This window comes from Channa argus, chromosome 16 (genome assembly GCF_033026475.1).
Source record: "Channa argus isolate prfri chromosome 16, Channa argus male v1.0, whole genome shotgun sequence".
Classification (NCBI taxonomy): domain Eukaryota; kingdom Metazoa; phylum Chordata; class Actinopteri; order Anabantiformes; family Channidae; genus Channa; species Channa argus.
The window spans coordinates 21,412,242-21,432,870 of NC_090212.1; the positions used below are offsets into that span (position 1 = coordinate 21,412,242).

General features: G+C 43.1%; 1 protein-coding gene across 5 annotated transcripts in view; it reads right to left on the reverse strand.

Moving 5' to 3' along the window:
* The window catches only part of prkd1 (protein kinase D1), a 39,935-nt gene that overhangs the window by 15,754 nt on the left and 3,552 nt on the right, over positions 1–20,629 (reverse strand). For 2 of the 5 annotated variants that reach the window (XM_067480544.1, XM_067480541.1), the window contains exons 2-12: positions 10,796–10,934; positions 4,615–4,746; positions 4,335–4,504; positions 3,158–3,181; positions 2,524–2,734; positions 1,949–2,026; positions 1,621–1,822; positions 1,411–1,534; positions 1,060–1,137; positions 584–751; positions 301–412 (exon numbers count right to left, since the gene is read on the reverse strand). In XM_067480544.1, coding sequence (XP_067336645.1) covers positions 301–412; positions 584–751; positions 1,060–1,137; positions 1,411–1,534; positions 1,621–1,822; positions 1,949–2,026; positions 2,524–2,734; positions 3,158–3,181; positions 4,335–4,504; positions 4,615–4,746; positions 10,796–10,934 — 1,438 coding nt within the window. Of the gene's footprint in view, positions 1–300; positions 413–583; positions 752–1,059; positions 1,138–1,410; positions 1,535–1,620; positions 1,823–1,948; positions 2,027–2,523; positions 2,735–3,157; positions 3,182–4,325; positions 4,505–4,614; positions 4,747–10,795; positions 10,935–20,629 lie in introns of all 5 variants that reach the window. The other 3 variants (XM_067480543.1, XM_067480540.1, XM_067480545.1) reach the window with 2 other exon arrangements.

A 20,629-nucleotide genomic window follows, 5' to 3' on the forward strand; every position in this document is an offset into this window, starting at 1 on the left:
AGGGTGCAGAGAGACGCACACTAAACGTCCCATAGAGACCCTTCACTGGCTTTAGTGCCGCTGTGACGGCCTCCGGCTCGTCGAGAGCTCCCTCGCTCGCTCTCACATCTCTCGTCTGTTTTGTAATCTCATCTTTGCACAAATGCATCACTGATTGGACTGATAAAGTTATTTTAGGATATTTTATGCCTGTTTAAAATGGTTTACTTTGCATCCTCCCCTCTTTTGTCGTGGCTTAGAAATATGAATGTTCCCGTGTGCAGGTTATAAACTGTGTGTCAGCTGTTAATGAAGCCTTACTGTGTCCACTGCGGTGGACACTGTGGGACACTCCTGTAGACACAGCTGGCATCAGAGCGTGCTGGATGGCCATCTCCCACATCCGAGCCACATCCTGACCCACCCCACTGACCTGAAATCAGCCAGGACAAAAACTATTAGTGCAAAGTACGGGGTGCGAGGTTTAGTGACGTAAACTGAAGTTCTTGGAGCTGTGAAAGTGATTTGGCTGTGTTCAGGCCCGGTTTACGTCGTCCCAGCTGTGCATGAAACAAACCGAGCATCTTAGCCTGGTAAATCTCACCAGGATGCTGCTGCCGCTCAGGGATGACTCAGCTCTCTGCAGGTTCTCTCCGACGTAGTAAACCAGCGAGACGGTGGCGATTTCGAAGCAGTGCGGATTGGCTCCATCGGGAAGCAGAGAGAAGGTCTGAGCTGGCTCCAGAGACAGGATTTCTGACAGAGGGATCTCCTGTAGGGAGACGAGGGGGAAGACGAAGGGCAGTAGGGCAGAGTTTTCTTTACGAGGTTTAGCAGAAAAGAATGGTCATATCATCGAACTTGTGTTGGTGCTGCTATAGTTTATTTTAAAACTCAGTTAGATTCACGTCTGTCTGCTCAGGATCAACCTGCAGATCTGAGTGGATTTACTGTGTCTGCAAACATGAACTGAAAAGACAAATAATTGGACAGCCTTTACCTTGACGCACATAAACATGAATGTAAAAACGAAATAAAGTCAATTTCAATTTAAGCAATAAAACGTGTAAAGAGTTCTACCTTGTAGTATTTACTTCCTGTTTCGTTCTGAAACAGCGTGATGCATTTACTGTCCAGGCGCCAGTAATGTCTCTTCCTCTGAAACACACGGTAAACGAGGAGGGGAAGGTGAGACAAAAAGAGGGAAGAGGGCAGGAAATGTTGTTAGGGGAGATGTGGAAGGGGTGACAGACAAAGTCAGGAAGGTAAGAAAAAATAGGAGGAGAGTGTTCAGTTTCCTGTCAACTAATCCAACAGCTTTTGGATTATGCTCCATGCTGAGTGTTTTATTATGTCCCCTACAAAATGTATCTGTGTTTGTGGTTTAGTTACACAGGAAGCAGACGGGTAACAGTACAGGTAAACAGGTACCAGAGTGTCCTTGTTTGTGTAGTGGACCATCCAGCCCTCCTTCATCACGTTGCTGCTCTTCCTCTTTGTGTGTTTGACGGACTGGACGACTCGCATCAGAGGGATGTTGTTACTGGTGGAGGGGCTGCAAAGGAAGGGACATCCACAACCTCCAATCTGTCAGTACGTACGGTGTGTATTTACAGTTTATAAGTGTGTGTGTTTTTGAACCTGATGGCCCGGTTGGACTCGTCCAGGTCGGAGTCATGCAGATCACACAGGTCTCCAGGCCCTGCATCGAGCAGCAGACCTCCGTCCGATCCCAGCACTTCATCCATGTCATCCAAAAGTCCGCCGCCTCTGTCAATGTCATGGTCGTCAAGGCAACCCTCCACCATGACAACGTCCGACTCCGCCCCTGGGCTCAGGAGCTCTATGGAACAAGAGAAAAGGTCTGGATCTGTGACAACCAAGTGTCAAAAATTTTGAGTTGGGTTTATGTTCGTCAGGGTCGACAAGAGTCCACGTGTGTAAAGTCCAAAAATGGGTAGAAACTTGCCTCCGTTTTTGGAAACTTCTCCCAGGCAGTTGTTCGGCACTTTGGGAGCACATCGTTTGTGACAGTTAAATTTACAATCTGTCAAAGAGAAAGAGTCAGAGAGCAGCCGGTCAGTTAGAGCAGGTGATGAACCAGGAAAGGTTAAAGGCTGAGTAGAGAACTCAGGGCTAAAGGTTTAGGTTGGGCCAATTTGAGTTTGAGGAATATAGTTTTTTTTAACCTTCATTTATTCAGGGAAACACCACTGAGAGGATTTTGCAGGAACACACCTGGAAGTGTTTCACTCACTCAGCCAAACTTTGTTCTGCTGGTCCAACTTTGGACCCAACATTTGAATACAACGCAGAAAAACTGTCCTAAAATATGGCACAAATATAAATCATTCAACCAAGAAGTCACCTAGTAAACAATAGTGCAAAGTGCAAACATCATCATCATGGAGATCAGAAAAAACTCTTTGACCTTGACCTCTAGCACCACCCTCACAACACCCTCGATGCAGATTCTGTCCAACATACTGTAGCTGTGATGAAGACGGCAGTCTCTGCAACAGGGACTGTTCAGAAGACGCTCACCTTTACACTGCAGGCCCTGTCTGAAGAGGCCTTTCAGCAGCTTCTTGCAGTGCTGGCAGACAGTGGGTCGGGTGTACGAGTGGATCACGAAGGTGTGAGGAACTTTGACCTTGGACAACAAGATCTTGTCCAGTTCGATGGGGCGGCCGATGTACGACTGGGAGCTGGAACGACGCTCTCTGCCAGGGAAGTAGTCTAACTGGTTCTTCTGCTGTGAGGACAAAGAGCAGGTAAGCAGGGCAGGAGGTTTGCTGCGAGGTTGTCGGACAGGTCAACTGAAAAATAGATTAACTAGAGTAGAAGCAACTTTCATTAAGTTTGATCGTTATCTGACAAAGCTGCAGGTAAACCAGCAGTGGGTCTTTATCAGGCCTCAGATATGTGCCGTCACACATCACCCACAGTTTGAGCCTTAAAACTACTCAGAACCACATGTCCAAAAAACAGTTGATGTGTGAAATGTCCAAGAAAAGAGGATGCCGTAATCTCCTAATCATGAAATCCTCTTTAGTCTGATGCCAGCATGATTCGAAAGAGTCAGGATGAGAGGAGGGTGGGTGTAGATGTGTGATCCCCATTATTTTATTAGCCCCCCCATGATAAACACTGTAGAATATAATAGGTGGAGACTTACCTCCATACTAGGACTGACTGGAGACTGGACCATGACAGACAACGAAAGAAAAAGAGACATGGTTTAGGATGAGATTTCATGTCAGCTCATGAAAAGAAATGCGAAGAAAGCACACGTGGAACTTCCCTCCCTACTTGTTAAACACACTGACTCATTAGGACTTGTGAGCTCCATGGTGTTACATCAAATCTGGAAGGTCAGAGCTGGTTTATATTTGAGTCTGTGGTGCCGGAGACTCCAAACAATAGTCATCCCATACACAAGTTCAGTACGAGGGTCAAGCTACACTCATTTCCATGACTTTGTCGGGTGTGATAACAGCTGTGTGAAATTCAGAGACAGATTAAGAGAAAATGGTTCAACAACAACAAAATAAAACCTAAAACTGGGCAAAACAAAATTTAAAAAAATGAAACTCAACACAGAGGGAAACACTCAGCTAACTAGCAGCAGGTCTACATCTGAACTGCAACAAAAAAAATGAGCTCCCTCTAGAAAAGACCACCACTAATTCAAACTCAAATAAGACAATCTATTACATCTTCTCTGTAACAACAAGACATAATCCTTCAATATATTACTGTAATTTGTCTCACATGTGACGGTCAACAATTTATGTTATGTAGGGGACTCTGATGCTTAAAAATAACAACCCCCCCTCTATTTCACCCCAACATGGTACGGCCTAATTTTCCTCTGCTATAAAGAGCTTAGAAACCTCCAGTTTCCTGTTTGACAGTTTGGACCTGTGTCCTGTTGATGGCTGGAGTGGTGCACATATGGACTTTTGCTAAGTGTGACACTGACAATAGTTTTTAGAAAATGTATCTCTGGTGTTATCTGGTGATTTTGATTTGTCCACACAGCAAAACGACAACAACTCATTCCTGCTGCCAAGTCTGCACCTACTCTCTACAAGACATGGGCCCAATGACCTGTTAACACAGAACCAGTTCTTTTTTCCTGTTTTTTTCCGTTGTGTATTTGTGGTGTAGAAGCTTTTAGCCAAAGAGCTGTAGGTTTAACTTCCATTTTTTAACATAGCCGATGCAAACTCTTCTTTTCAAATTAGTCCCAAATTACTGTTCTTGTCATTAGAACTAATAAAAGAACTAATGATAGATGCTGGATAAGAATCGAGAAACAAACATTACATGAATCAACTTACTGTACTGACCAGTAAAGCATCGTCTGTGTAGTGGGGGGGTGAGGGCTCTGCAGACAGACGGCGTCCTATGTTAACCAGACCGCCTGTCAGAGACACGTTGGACGGACGCCGCCTCCTCACCCCGCTGCAGTTATTGGGGATTTTAAAGGCACAGCGCTTGTGATAATTCAGACCACAGCCTGGATGGAAAGAAAGACGTTTATTAACCTATGTTTCAATTATCTGACCCATTAACAACAATTTGTCTTTCAGATAACAAAAGCAGAAGGCGACATCAGTGAGCCCACACCTTCACACTTGAGTCCCTGTCGTACCAGGCCCCACAGCATCTCCCCACAGTGGTCGCAGAAAGCCGGAGCTCGGTACGAGTGGACGAACAGACAGTGCGGACGGATCTGGAAGTCTTCCACTGTGGCTGAAGCTGCAGAAAATACAAAGATGTTAGGAAACAACATAAACAACCAGCCAGATGCTCTGTTGGGCACAAGAAGATGCCAAATTTAAATTTAGTTTTTATGAACTTAATCTCAGTCTATCTGGCAAACGGCAATTGAAAAATGTAAGTGCTTAAAGTAAAACAGTTATATTTTTAACTGTTCCAAAAAAGGAACAGGACTATTTTAAGTGCATTTGTCCAGCTGTACTTTAGTACATGTTTGAGGTACTTTTCTTATATTTTCTCATTTAAAAAAATCTTCTACAACTGCAATTCACTGCTAAATATTAATCTTGTATGTTTAAATATAATTTTTACTCCACTGTGTTTGTGTGAGTAACCAAATACACCAAATACAGTGTGAACAAAAGTATAGTTACTTTTACAGTGAGTAGAGTAGCTGCTACCTATATGTAAGTAAAAGGCATTTTCACCTTCAACAACAAATAGATTCATACGATTCAAGCACAACAGCAGCCCAGTGGAGCCAACCAGCCGGCACCAGGCTTCATTCTGAAGTGATTTCTGTTTTCCACATTTTCCAAAAGGTTTCTCAGAGTCAAGCATCTGCTGATATGGAGCGATCAGGCAGGTGGCCAAAATGGCCAGCTGAGCCCAAACATCCTCCAGCTGTTTTCACAAAAACCCAGTTGGGCTCGTTGGCAGCGCCGACAACTCCGGCTGAGAAATTCAGCGCAACAAAAAACATAACCAACTGGTCTGGGTGAGGACTTGGGCTCCAAAAGTAAAATTTCTCCAGGAACCGAGAAAGTCTCAGAACTGGGCTTCAGGTTTTAATGGTTTTTAACAGGTGGATGGAAAACGCAGCATTTTGGTCAAGTTTTCTCTGGAAAGCATGCAGTCAGACCCAGCGGCAGGATTTTGGGGGAAGAGGGGGGCATTCTATTTAGGGGGACTGCTTAGAATTTTACTTTCAAATCGAGTCCTATATCTCATCTACAGCCTAAATGTCTACATAAAAGGTTTAGTGGCTTTTTTTTTAGACACATGTGGTCAACCTGAGCTCCATCTGTTTCCTGATGTTCAAATTCTCTTAACCAGTTTTTGTATTTTGATTTGAAGATCAGTGTGCACAGGTAGAGAGAGAGGAAGAGGTGATTAAAAAGCAGCACAAGGCAAGAGCTTGGCATTTCTGCCCTTAGAACAAAGTGTTTGTTTGGTTTCGAATTTCATATGTTGCTTTAATCGACACAATTTGTTGTCCAAAAACTGTATTACAAGTTTATCTTTCTAAAAACAGCAGAGCATCTGAATGCAAACTGGACCAGGTGGGTTTAGAAGTTCAGAGCTCTCCGCTGTCTTTGCTTTAACAGTGATGACTAGTGCTGTCAGCTGCTGAGAGGTTTCCTTAGTTTTAATACTGACACCAAAATTATGCCTAACTTCATACACACATACATGTTTTCTAATGTCCACCTGATTGGGTGGTGAATGACTTTTCCATGATCTTAAACGCGCTGATGCTGGTGTCCTGTGGACATTTACAATCCTTCTCTCACTCCAGCTGCAGCTTTCTGCACTTAAACATAATAAACAATTAGCTTCAAATCACTTTTTTAAATTTTAAATTTGTAAAAAGCAGAGAAATCTTTTATGTTTGGCTGAGGTGTGGAGTAAAAATAAGAAAAGAAAATGCATTAGTGCAACGGAAAGTGAATTAGTGGACTCAAAAGCAAGAAGCACAGGAAGACGCTGACACTTGAAGGACAAACAACAGGTAGGTGTTAGTCAGGACAGGTCCATTAAGGAAGCAGCGAGGCAGGAGGGAGAAAAGGGAAAAGTCTACAGATGAATGGCTCGATCCAAAATGGCGGCCAGGGGCCATAAAGATGGAGTCTGTGAGAGTGGATCATGTCCTAATGGACAACATGGGGCCGAGGGCTGAGACCAGGGTGCAGTCCAGAAAGTCCCATATTCATGTTTAAGTGATCAGAGTCAGTCGAGACAACTTATACTCAAGACCTGGGACAAAGTAGAAAGACAGGAACTGCAGAGGAGCTGCAACAGGCCCACAAAGTGTTTGCTGGTGGCTCAACTAGAGGCCGTGATGGTGAGTGTGTGCTCGGAGCCTGGCGGGGCAGGAAGAAATGAAGGGAAAGCAGAGTTGGTGGGGGCTAAGTGATAGTGTGTCCAGATGCGTTTGTGTGTGTGGTCCTCAGCTCCAAACCTTTAGGTTCCTGCTCAACACATGAAAAACACTTTCCTTAATCAGCCAAATCCAAACGGGTGCAGACTGACCCACACGAGCGGTGAGTGTTTGTAGAGTCAACGTGTGTGTGTGTGTGTGTGTGTGTGTGCGGTGCGGATGTGTTTTTCATGATTCTTTTAAACTCTGGCACTGAGGAAAAACATGCGTCAGCCTTCAAAACGCACTAAGTAGTCAGAGACATTTGCTGAATATCAGAGCATCAGAGTTTTTCTTAAGTAGCCAGAGTTGGAGCGAGAGATGTGAGGGAGATAAACACAACACCACAGACAAAGCGTAATGAATGGGTTGTTAGTGGGTATTTTGTAAATGTTTGGGAGATTTGAGAGGCTCTTAGTGGGCACAGATGGACTGAGTGTTTGTGGCTTGGCCAGCAGGCCTGGCTACTTACAGATATGGTTTTCCTTCCTTTATTTTTCTATCTCTCTCCGCATGCTTTCCTCATTCTCTCTCCTGCCTTTTCCTTTCCTTTCACACATGCTCGCCCTGTGCTGTGGTCCTCCAGCAGAATACAGCTCTGATTAGACATTCTGCTGCAGGAAATTACCTCCATTTATTCAAATTATTGTTTATGCCTTTTGTTTGGAGGGCCAACATATGTTTGGAAGTCTGAACAAGCTCCCAAACTGTTATTATATGCTTCAGAAAATGACTTGTGTGTGTGTGTGTGTGGGAGAGAGGGTCTCCTAGGTAGTCCTTCTCTGAATATAAATGCCTGTGTTTATGTGTGTGTTCTCTGTGGTGGAATTAGGAGCATTAAGGAGCGCTTGCTGCTAGCTTGTTAACCCACAGGCAGAAAACAAACACGGCAGGTGGAGGATCTGTGCAGGAACAGCAGAGCGCCGTGTACTAATAAGTGCATTCATGCTTTAGCAGGTTAGCTACGCTTGCATTTATAAAAAAAAAAAAATTTACTGATTTGCAAATCCCAAATTTGCCTAATAGAATTTGAGGTCTGAAAAAGGACACACACACGCACATCAACGCGGAGAAAGCTGTGTGATGCGAAAAACACCTGCTGGTTAGTTCAGGATTGGGTGTAAAAAGAGCCCAGAGAAGCTGACTTTGTCAGCAGGAAGTTTAAGTTGTTTTTTTTTTTAAAGGATCAGAGAATCCGAATACAGAAGTGACTGTCAGACCCTCACTCAGCACTGCATTAAAAACAGACAAACTGTCCTGTTGTCTGATGAGTCAAAACTTGAAATTTCGTCTGGAAATCGTATACGGTGCATCATCCCAACACATTCTCATCCCACAGCGACAGAAATCAACTGTGCATCCAACTGTGCTGCTTTGTACGTCCTTTGGCGGATCCTACTGACGCCACCTTTTAGCTTCACTATTTAGCTTCGCCAGGAGCCCGACATTGTGACGCTACGGGAAGTAACGGCCTCCGGCTAATATGCAGTAACCATGTTTGTTAGGGTGAGATGCCAAGTAAAGGTATAAAGTAAAGGATGTTCAGTGCAGATTTGTGTGTGTGTCATGTATGTTTTGAATTTTTCTCTTTATCAGCATTTCCTTTATGTGAAAAACACACAAAATATATATTAATATACATAAATAATGTTTGTTTCCCAGCAAACGTGGAGCTGAGTGGTGTGGTCTCATCCTCCTCTGGGTTTATTGTGGATTGTAAACAAGCATAATCAACATGTACGCTGATAAAAATACAAGAAACACGAGAAAACAATGGGGTTTGTTCACCAGCTCCCTGCTTTAAATCGCAGCCAATAAAACCTGTCTGGCTGAGTGTTTTGGGAATTACCAGGATGTTTTTTTTACAGGTCGTCTGTGACCAAGCTCGCTTGGCTGGAGCTGCCTGTTACACCGTACAAAGTTAATTTCCTGTTTGTTTCCTCCACACTTTGAGCTGTCGCTGGGACTGGCAGAGAGCTGTTAACAAAAGTGTTTTTAACTGAGCGTCAGCATCCTGACAGGAGGAGGAGGAGAGGGAGAAGGTAAGAGGAGTTAGGAAGGAGGCTGTGAAGAAGGTGGAAAACGAGGAGGAGGAGGTAAAAAAAAGCAGGGAAGAGAAGAAAAGAGGATGTTAGATGCAAAGACAAAAAGTGCAACAAAACTGCAACAGTAAAGTTTTATGGGAACAAGAATCAGTGGATGGATTATGTTCGGACTTTGACGTTTTGTTTAAAGCTTGTTTAAACGTTAAGAAATGAGTTCACTTTTTCTCTGCTAATGCAGAAGCTCAACCCAGAAGCTGTGAGCGTCTCAACGCAACCATAAACACTGTCCAACAAACTGGACGCTGTTCTGCATGATCACCAAAGACACTCGGATTCCCGAGTTAATGATGAGGTTTAGCATCTTATTCAGCAGCCTCCATGTGCTCATAGATACAGTAACACAAATCTGGGTGATGCATTCGATTACAGCCCCTTATTCATTTAGCAAGAGATACTTATTAAATATTACCTGATAGGTGTGAATAGAGGGTCATCACACCTGTCAAGTAATATGTAATTATTCATCAATACGGTGTTTAGAATTCTGAGGTTCGACCGATATAATCTGGTTTTCCATGCTTTGACGTAATAAAAATAAAAGCCCGAGTATAGTATAAGTATTTTTCTTATTCTCATCTTGTTACCCTGTTACCCCATAAAGTTTTCTTATTGTTATCCAGTAATAACAAATGTGTACCCATAGGTACTGTGCGGGTACATACTGTGCCAGCATTCGGATCCTCACTGCATCGTCTTTCATCACGTTTCTTTCAGTGCTTCAGCTACATCTTTATGGTCACTTTGTTGTCCCACAGAAATAATTTACAAAAGCTCAAAAGACGAGAGAATTTGCAGTATTACACACACACACACACACACACACACGCATGCAGGGCGTGGTGACAAAGAGGCAGGAAATCGGTAAGCAGCTGCTGTCAGGCCGTTAGCGTAGCATGGTGTGAACACCTGAGTCCTGAGCTGGACGACAGCCAGACACACGAGTGTGTCAGAGACAGCAGATCATTATTATCTACATCTGGAGTGTTTCAGCCGTACGTCAGGCTGCCAAACGTGTTTACAGCGTAACTCTGAAGGTAACGTCTCCCCATCTGCTTTTACCAATTAAGCAGCAGCAGAGTCTGTTTCCTTGTTTTCCTTTAGTTGTTCAGATGTTGTAGTCCAGAACTGGGGCGTTACCCAGAATCCTGATTTAAACTCAAAGACTCAGGTCTTTATGCAAATGCAAATGTTGTTGGACAACAGAAATTACTGGACAGAAAGAGGACGTTATGGGCTCAGTGTCTAGTCCAGGGACACATCGACATGAGGGATTGAACCACAAAGCATCAGGAAATAAAGCATCACGCAGTGTCATTCTTGAGCTGGGACAACAATCATTAACAGAATTTGTTTTCATTTATTCTTTCCCCTTCGTCTCTGATGGACACAGACATGTGTTGCATGGAAACATTACGCACACGTGCAGCAGCTAAGTCGAACAGCAACCGTGTGTATAAACCTGTGCAACCTCTTCACATGAACAGTGTCAGTAAAGCTGCTAATCCCTTGATGCCTGACGCAGGCGTCTGCTTTAGATGCCTGTAAGGCACAAGCGTCTGGGCTGTGTCCACTCCAACCCTGATGGACGTGGGACGTGACAACGTTTACATCATGGATGCCCTTAACTGGCCTCACCTGGCTGAATGACCTCATCTATACCAGACCAGACCTAAATTAGCAGCAGTTAGAATCGTGAAGAGCAGAAGAAAATCAGAATTTCTCACCTCTGCTGTAATGTTTGTTTCTAAAGCTACAAGTTGTTATCGTTTTATCACCGTCTCACCTGAGAGCACCGCCTCCACCAGGTCTCCCTCCTGGATCTGAGAGGCCGAGCGCAGCAGCTGCAACACGTTTTCCGACGTCTGCTCATGACGGAACAGCAGGATCTTCTCGTACATCCCATAGAAACCACACTCCGGTAACTGACAGAGACAGAAGGGAGAGGAGGGTCAGAAAAGGGAAAAGAGACAAACTTCCTGCTATGCTGCCATCTGGCACAAAGGGACAAACTGAAATACCAGGAGTTTCCCAAGCACTGATGCAAAAACTACATTTTATTTGTAGGTATTTGGGGGAAGCATGATGAGTCAAATCCAAGTCTATTTTGTTTCATCTGTTTTCAATTCAGTCATTGGTGCAAACTGTTTGTTTTCCATTTCCATTTCCAAATATGTCCCCACTTTTCAAAATCCTGCTTTTCACTTCCAGTTAGATCGAAGGCCCTGACATTCCAAGCCGACGATCGGCCGACGGCCAGCGGTCGGACTGTCGGGGAGCATAATTCAGCCAGGTTTTTACGATAGTAGTAGTTTAGAACCAACTCTTCTTACAACGCACTCCAGTAAGACTCCACCACCCACTCAATAATCAACAGGGAGGAGAATTATCACCTTTCTGACCATTTAAACCTGACAACTAGGATATTATAACCATGTAAAGGTAAAATCCATGGCAGAGCTGCTGTATTGGATTTTATTAGGTTGCACAGCTGTAGGTCTGACTAATAAACCGACAACGAAGTGAAAATGCATTACACTCAATACCTCCATTGACTTCAAATGGACAGAAAACGGCAACTATCACTGATCCTCGGTCTGATGTCTGGCGACCTACTCCTGATCGTGTTCAGCAGAAGCTGAAATGCACCGGGTGAGAACCAGTGCAATTGTTGACATTCACGAATAATTATTCAAATTGTATTTAAGACTTTCTGAGGGTTTTAAAGAGCTTTTAAGAATCCACGGGAAAATAATAGAAATATAATATAAAATAACCAAAACACCGTTGCCAGATGGGATTCGCAGCTTTCTGCGAATCATCGATTACTCTAAAAGGACAATACTTCTGAACATAATCCTGCCATGAAAACAATTTAGTACTAAAGTATTATGAGCAGTACAGAGTTTATGGTACAGATGTGTTTAACCCATTTAACCCGACTGAGGCTAAGATTGTTTTAGAACATCGGAGATGCAGATGTGAGTAACGATGGAGAATAAAAGAAAAAGGAGGGAGAGGAGAGGCGAGCGTTGATCTCCATCAGCAGATGAATAAATCATTGAAATAATTAAAATTATCATGAGGAAGTGAGAAAATAAAGTGTAATGGAATAAATTAATACAAAAGAACAGCATGAAACACTGATGGGATCATTTTACAGAGTGTTACATTATGTGGAAGTTAATGATGTTCTTCAGATAACGACTATACAATGAAACTTTTGTCATTGCAAACTTAGTGAGAGACACGGACACAGACACATGGATTCAGACGAGAATATGTATAAGAATATGGTAAACTGGTGTTTTGATCTTACGCACGTATCAGTGATTACGTTTTTTCTTTTTCTACTAAAAAGTGTCAAACTGAGCAGCTGCTGGCTGAGTTTTATACTCACAGGTTGAGAGTGGACCATCACTTCTAAGCCCATCGAAGGTCAATATCTGAGATTCAGAAGCTACAATTGGTCCACACGAAGTATAAACACACACACACACTCACACAGAGGAGTGAAACCACAGGAAGTTAAAGGTGCCGTTTGCAGTTATGTTGCCGATCGATGTGGTGTCGCTAAAACGAGCAACACATGGACCAACTGCAGAGCACCAATATCGACCACACACACACACACACACACACACACACACACGCTGCAAAGCCAGGCCATGCACAACAATTCTGTATTATTAAATAGAAATGATTATTATAACAGAATTTAATGAGTAAATATTTAACATCATTATAACATTGAGTAAAAACACAAACACACAGGTGAAAAATGTCCAACAGTGAAGAGATGAATTGTCACATATTGTTTCTTCCAGTCACCGCGGGAAATATTATATCTCTGTTTATGTTAAGTGGTTCACAGGTTAACGGTCTTGGATGAAACTTCATGTTGCAGACCACACATCAGACTCCAGTTAATCCTCACACCCCTACTTTCCAGTCCTGTGGACGGCGGGTGTCTTCCTCAAGTTCAGGTGGGGTTTGATGGTCCTGTGCAGTGTCCCAGCACCAATGTTGGTACCAAGGTTGTTCCTGGGATCTGGTGGAGCCACGCAGGTTAAATAAGTTTAAAAGTGATGCTCATACCACCACAAGCTCTTCCTCACTTCCAGCTTCTCCTTCTCGAGGTTGCTGTCAGTCAGAGCTGCTCTATCCATCACCACTGCTTCCTGCTGTTCCTCATCCACTGATGTCCCCCAGGATCAGAAGATCCTGTCATGCTGAGGATTCTCCCATCTGGACTTGGGAGGGTTCGGCCCATACCCTGCTTCATACCCTCCCCGTGTTTGGGAAATACCACCATGTTGAAGTATTAGTTTGCACTTTTCAAAAACCATCACATGTGAAAAGTTAACAAAATAGGAAAAGAATCCCATTCCAGCAAAAAACTGAATTTGTTGTAAATAGTGTTTTCTTCACAGGTCACACATTAGCTGCAGCCTTGTCAGCTGAAATAATTCTAAATAGCAACAACGTCTGTGAATGCTGATTCAAAATTTGCAATAATCAATACATATGAGGCAACTAACATGTTCACATCTAGTTTTACAAATTTAGATTCAAAACATTAAAAACTACTCTTGTGTATTTTTCACAGCAGGATGATGCAGTTCCCTGAATACCTGAACCGGACCTGAACAAAACTATCCCATCTGGGCTTTTCACAAGCACAACATTTTAAGGAATATTGTTTTTAAACAAATGCAGATGTTCGTCCACCCTGAGCCTGGTTCTACGGGAGGTTTCTCCCGTTAATGGGAGTTTTTCCTCTCCACTGTTGACTAGGACTTGATCCAGGGGGAATTGTTGGGTTCTCTCTATACATCGTTATAATCTTGACTTTATTCTGTAAAGTGCCTTGAGATGACTTTGTTGTGAATTGGCGCTGTATGAATAAAGTTGAATTGAATTGAAAATTGAATTGAAATTCTCTGTGAATTACCAACAAGCTACTACACTCTCATTAATAAACACATGATAGAATTTAGCATTGCATCATAAAGCCAAACAAAATGAGCCATGATATAGACATTAGGACAGTTTGCTGATGAGATATTAAAATGTCTCACTGTGGGTACTTAGCTGCACTTATCTTTATTAGCCACATGGGAAACTGAAACATCTGGCTAAATTCAACAGGGGGAGAAAAAAGGTGGAGAAAGAGGGAAGCAGATATGGAAAAAGGGAAGGACATGATGAAGAGGATGTTCTTACTCATTAGGCCTTCACTTCTCTCTCTCCCCGTCTCTTCCATCTGTAAGACCCTCTCTCTCTCTGCCACTCAATCAGCTCCTCAACAGCACACTTTATATATACATCTTAACATGTGAGTGTGTGTGTGTGTGTGAGATAAAGAGAGAGAGGCATCACCATAGCAGCGGTGCCGCTCTTGTTGTCATGGCAGCGAGAACTCAAGGCCGATTCCTCTCCTTGTCCTCCATCTCTTTCTCTTCGATTCTCTTTAAATCACTGTGTTTCTGCCCTGAATGTGCTGTACACCACGTTTAGCTACAGCACCCTGATGGCGCTGCATCAGTGGGTCGTGTAGTCTTTAGGTAGAGAACATCGTATGCTTCTTCTGTATTTTAATACGGCACTAAATGAGCTCAGTGATTTCAGGAAAGGAAAACAATGATTTATACGTTGGAATAAAAAAGCTTCGGCTGTCTCCAGTTTCCCCAGCACACACTCTACATGCATTTGACTTATATTAGCCAGTTCCATCCCCCTGCTCAGCTGGATCCCCATCCTCACTACCTGGGACAATCTTTGTCCTGATGAGGCAAGTTAGAAATGTCTCCTGCCAACAATGAACATGAAGCAAAGTGCAGCCTCAAGTCTTCAAGAGTAAAAATGCACACAGAGTACTTCTTCGGAGGAAGACGAACTTGTTGACGACAGCTCAACCAATGTGTGAAGAATAATAATAAAATCAATGAATCTTCTGACTTTAGGATTAACTTCAGCCAAAGGGAAGTTCTCACATGACGCCCGCAGAGACGTACCGGTCCTGGCTTAGAACACTGATAGTAATGGGGATGAGGGAGGGCTATCACCATGGCGACAGGACATGCTGCGTGGTGCCATTTACAAAGGTGTGTGTGTATTTAATTATGTGTGATCATTATTTTCAGTTTTGTTGTACAGTGACTTTAACAGACACAGTTGTGTGTGTGTGTGTGTGTGTGTGTGTTTTCTAATTAGCTTCTAAGCATAAACCTGAGACAGCGTGAGAGACTGAGATACAACAGGAAATAGAGAGGGAGACACTGATATTGTTTATCAAAAGGCTGTGAAAGAAAGAAGTCAAAGACCTGATGAATATCTTCGCACACACACACACCACACACAAACACTTACATTAACAACCAGACTGATTACTGGATTTGGTTTCTGAATTTGCACCTCATTTCTGTATTTCGCAGCACTTTCTCTTAATGCTGTGTTGTCACATTGGGGAAACGGTTTTCTTCTTTTGCCTGCGTGTTGTCTCCTTAATGATGCCTTCCTGTAAAGATGGGGATACACTGTGATTTGTTGCTGTCCCTGTTGTCACAGTGTTGAGGCCAAAGACAGTCTGGGACGAAAATTCTGAAATATACTCATCATTTCATACTTCGCTTAAGCTTTCTTAGCAGTTCAGCAGTTAACTTTCCCATTTGGGCTCTTTAGAAGCACTGCTTCACTGTTTATAGCTGTAACATGGCAGATGGACGACAATCCTTTACACTGCTCACGTTCTCTTCTTGAACGTTTACCTGAATCGTAGCCTGCAATTCACTAAGTGCAATTATTGTGAAGTTTACATACATTAAAGTTGATGTCTGATTCATGTTTCATTCATGATAAGATGGGTTGTAGGCTGTGATTGTTCTGATGTCGTAATGAGCAACTCTGCTGCCAGAGAGGAGCTGGATTGACATAGCTCATCCCATCATTTGCTGATCGTCCATTAAAATTCCTTAATCCCTTCGCGATCTCATCTGAATCCTGTTCCAATGCCAAATGGATCCCTTCTTAAAACCTGGTTCTGGCTGCATCCCATCCCTGTCTCCATCCAGTCTCACCCTTATTCTGTCTAGATTACATGTCAAGAACATCCCAGTTCCATTTCTCACCCGTCCAACTCCAGACACAATCCCGTCCCGATTCATTGTGATTCCTCCCCATTTCTCTAGAATCTCATGCAATTACAGTCATGACACAATCCTATTCCAGTCCCTTCTCAAATTAGTTTGCATGCCACTCTTCTCACGTCCCAGTTCCCAATCCAAATTCACTTCCAACACTGTCCTGAGCCTCTTCCACTCCCAACCGGATCCCAACCCAATCCGGATTTCAGGTTCTGTTACAATTCTATCCTAATCAAGTCAAGGTCAAATCTGATCTTTCCCCAATTCATTCTGTACGATGCCCTTTTGAATTTCCATCCCACCTCCATAACAATTCCGACAATCCTAGTGTGGTCAGTGAAGCTCATTTGGTCACCAACGATAACGGGCTGTAGCTCAGCTGGTAAGGCAGTTGTCCATGGACCACAGGGTCAGCGGTTCAATTCTCGGTCCTGTCAAGGCTACATGTCGAAGTGTCCTAGAGCAAGACTCCCCAAGTCCCTATGGGACAGGTGAGCACCCTGCATGCTACAGCCATCGGTGTGTGAGTTTGTGTGAATGGGTGAACGAGAAGCAACATTGTAAAGCACTTTGGATAAAAGCGCCGTATAAGTGACCCGGTACCATTTACCACAAGCCCCTAGATTCCTGACAGATGTAGTGGGACAATCATTGATGCTGATGCTGAGAAGACCAGAATGTTTTTCTTTGAGAGGTTGAGTTGAAAATATCTCTCCATCATCCAAGCACAGACATCAGAAAGACACAGGCAGAAATGTGTGACGAGACACCCGGTGGATAAGGGACAGGAAGAGCTGTGGCAAATGCTTCTGTAACTGTAACTATTCCTATTCAAAACTCAACTATTACTATCCTGAATTTAACGTGCGTCTGTTCAATATGTAAATATTTCAAAGTGACTTTTCAGAACAGTCCAAATTGAATCGTGGAGCTACAGTAAGCAAAGAAAGAAACAAGGACAAGAGTGGGAAAATGATGAGCAGGAAGATGAATAAAGAGACATGAATAGATGAGAAGGTGAAGATGAAAGAGCGGGAACAATGAGACAGAGACACACGTGCATCTGCTTTATTTAGTGTGTGTGTGTGTGTGTGTGTGTGTGTGTGTCATAGCAGCCCTCAGAAGGACACTTTACAGCTGCAATCATCATCAGTTGCCAAGCAACAAGAAGAAACCGCTACCAACAGAAACACGTTGTACACGGCTATATTATTATTTTTACAGAGTGACAAAGGTGTGTGTGTGTGTGTGTGTGTGTCTTTATATGTTTGTGTGCATGCATTTTAGCTTGAAACATCATTGTGAGTGACACTTTAGGTTGGTTTCCACCACAGGAACATAACTTAACCATAACCGGGAGCTTCTCATAACGTAATTATGTAGGTGGTCAGTTCTTTTTTGGTTTCCCAGTGCTGTTGTGTTCAAAGACCCACAACTCAAATGTAAAGTCCAACATCTGGCCACAAACAGCATTTTTCTAACAGTAAAATTGTGTTGATATTGTCAATTACAGTCTCTGCAGCTAAAGAAACCACACACTTCAACCTCAAATCTGCCCAAACAGACGACGAACACCAGACAAACACCAGACAGAGTCGAATGTTCAATAACTGTGACCTCAGCACAATGACAATCATCGTGTCCCTAGAGGGGCTTCAGAGCTCATCAGGCTTTCTGCTGGATGTGAAATTCTGATCTTTGAAAAACAGTTTGGAACATTTTTCAAAAGCCATTTCAGACACACCTGTTTCCACAAACACACACACACACACACACACACACCTTCTCTCGTTAATCAGTTCATTTGGTGCTATTTGAAGTGTTAAGTGTTGCATGTTGCGAGCGATGTCACACACGTTTTCCTGTGTGAACAGGTTTTAAGATGACCTGCTGTACTGCACAGTCCCCTGTAAAATACACAACAACCTACTAATAAACACTTTCATCAACAACTTGTGTGTGCATGTGTGTCGCACAGTGTCACGCCTTGCGTGTGTGTGTGTGTGTGTGTGTGTGTCGCATTCAGGTGTAACAATCTCACTGTGGAGAAATTAGGTGATTTTCACCTGAAATGAGACAATTAGTGAATCTGAATAGAAATAATGGACACATCACACACTGAATTTGTGTGTGTGTGTGTGTGTGTGTGTGTGTGTGTGTGTGTGTGTGTGTGCGCGCACAAGAAAGTGTTAGAGAGGAAATGTCCAAATAAATCTCCACATAATGTTTTTTATCTCTAATTTTGTCTCACACTCTCACTAAATAGGTGTTTTCCTACATTTATTAATCTGGTATCAGGAGTCGGTGAATGTAAAAACTGCCGGATCACATACCAAAAACATCCCTGTTTTAATTCTCGCCCGGTCCAATCCAGGCAGAACCCCTTTTTGATCCAACCATGATTCCATCCCATTTCCATCCAGAATCGGCTGCAATTACAATCATGACGCCATCTCATTCTGGTCCCACTTCAAATCGGCTTTCATGTCACCCTTCTCTTCTCCCAGTTCTCAATGTTGTCCTGAACCTCCTCCAATTCCCATCTCAATCCAAATCATTTCCAAATCAATTCCTGAACTTGTCCCACTTCCTTCTTTACAATGCCCTTTTGATCCCAAGTTAATTTCCAATCCCCACCAATCCTTGTTCTGTACTGCTACCTTCCAATCATCTCTAAATTTGAATCTAACCCCAATCCTGATCCCGTCCCAAGTGCCAAATTCAAACCTGATCCTCTCCCGACCCCACCCAGAAGCCATATCAACTCAATCCCATTTCAAGCCTGAACTGAAACCACCCTGAACTCCTCAGTTTTATACCAATCCTGCCTCGATCCCAGTCTATTTTCTCCTAAACCCGTCTTCATCCTATTCCACTTCTAGTCACAATCCTTCAATTGTGTCCCGGTAACTAAAATCTCTCAGGGCTTGTTGGCGTTGAGGGGTTTGATGTGTAACATGCAAGAAAAAGATTGTGGATTTTGGATTTAATTCAGCTTTGGTTGAGAGGGAGAGAAATAGCGTCGGTAACAGCCACAGTGTTATTTGTGTAAATGAGAGAAAAACAAGCTTATATTTCCAACTCCTTGCGGATTTTTTCTCTGCTTGTCTGTGTGAGAAACAGGACATCTATCACATTTGGTAGGGACATTGACACTGTCTGTGTGTTTCTGTGTGGCTTAATTGCGAGCGCTTGGCAACAGCTTTTCAGTTCAGTTCAGTTCATAAAGCAAAAGCCAAGAAAACAGAGAAGCCCCTGCAGAGTGAGCGAACAAAGGCAGGATTCATCGCGAAGCAGCCTCAGTGTGAGTCACCACACTGACTAACGCTGGAGCCCATCACTGCTTTCCACATTTAAATACTGTACACTTTACACATGGAGGGAAATACTACTAAATACTGCTAAAGCTTATGGAGGAAATGCATCATCAAGTGTAAAAATACAACCTTTTCCCCCAAACATTACATCCCTGTGCAGCTAAACTGCAAACTTTTCCAGTAGCTGCGTTATGGTTTGATGCAACCTGTTCGTTTAGTTTTTTATGAATGAATAATGAAGCATCTGAAAATGAACTCCAGAGTCCTGAGTGTGGTTACGTTAGGAAACGACAAGCAGGTTGGTTAAGGTTGGAAAAAGATGGCGGATCTGTTTGTGAAGTGAAGCCAGATTGTGTCTTTATCCCACCTTAACCAAGAGCCGTGAGAGTCTTAGCACAACCACACAACAGTTTAATAACACAGCGGACAAACTGGATGTTATTCTGTATGATCAGATATGTCAGTACGAAAAAAAAGTATCACCATTTACTTTAACATATCACTTATGTTCCCTGCTATGTCATGGTTACACTGCAGCTCGATGGATTTTATTATTGCCCTTCATTTTTGTATTTTTTTTTTGGGGGGGCTTTTTTATTTGCTTCACTGGTTTAACCACGGAAAGCAAAGTGCTGTTTAAAACAAAGTTCATTATCAGTATTTGAAAAATTTTAATAATAATTCTGGGATCAGATTTTGATCAGCAGAGCTGATCTTTGAGTTCGGCAGCTTTCAGTAACTGGCATTTTCCACATATTTTCTTATTAACAAGGCTCCACAATTGCCAGTAGACAAGAAAAGGGTTTTTTCGTCTTTGTTACAGGAATATAACACATGAGCACATCAATAACTGATATATGCTGAGCTGACTATTCAGGGATGAAGAACAGGAACTTTACTACACCTACTGTAACAGCATGGCTGTGACTATGCTTTGGCACTGTCACACACACCAGGGGAGCCTCTCTTGGAGAAGACACGCTTGCTGAGAAGCAACACAGGTACCAACACAGTTAAAAAATCATCACGGGCTTTTATTGGATGCCAAGGCAGCACCAGGCCGCCCGCATTTCCAGCGCACACCCGGGGCGCCTGACGATTGCTACTCGGGGTTCGCTTCGATTCCCGGCTTCACAGAAACCCACTTTGTTTTATAGG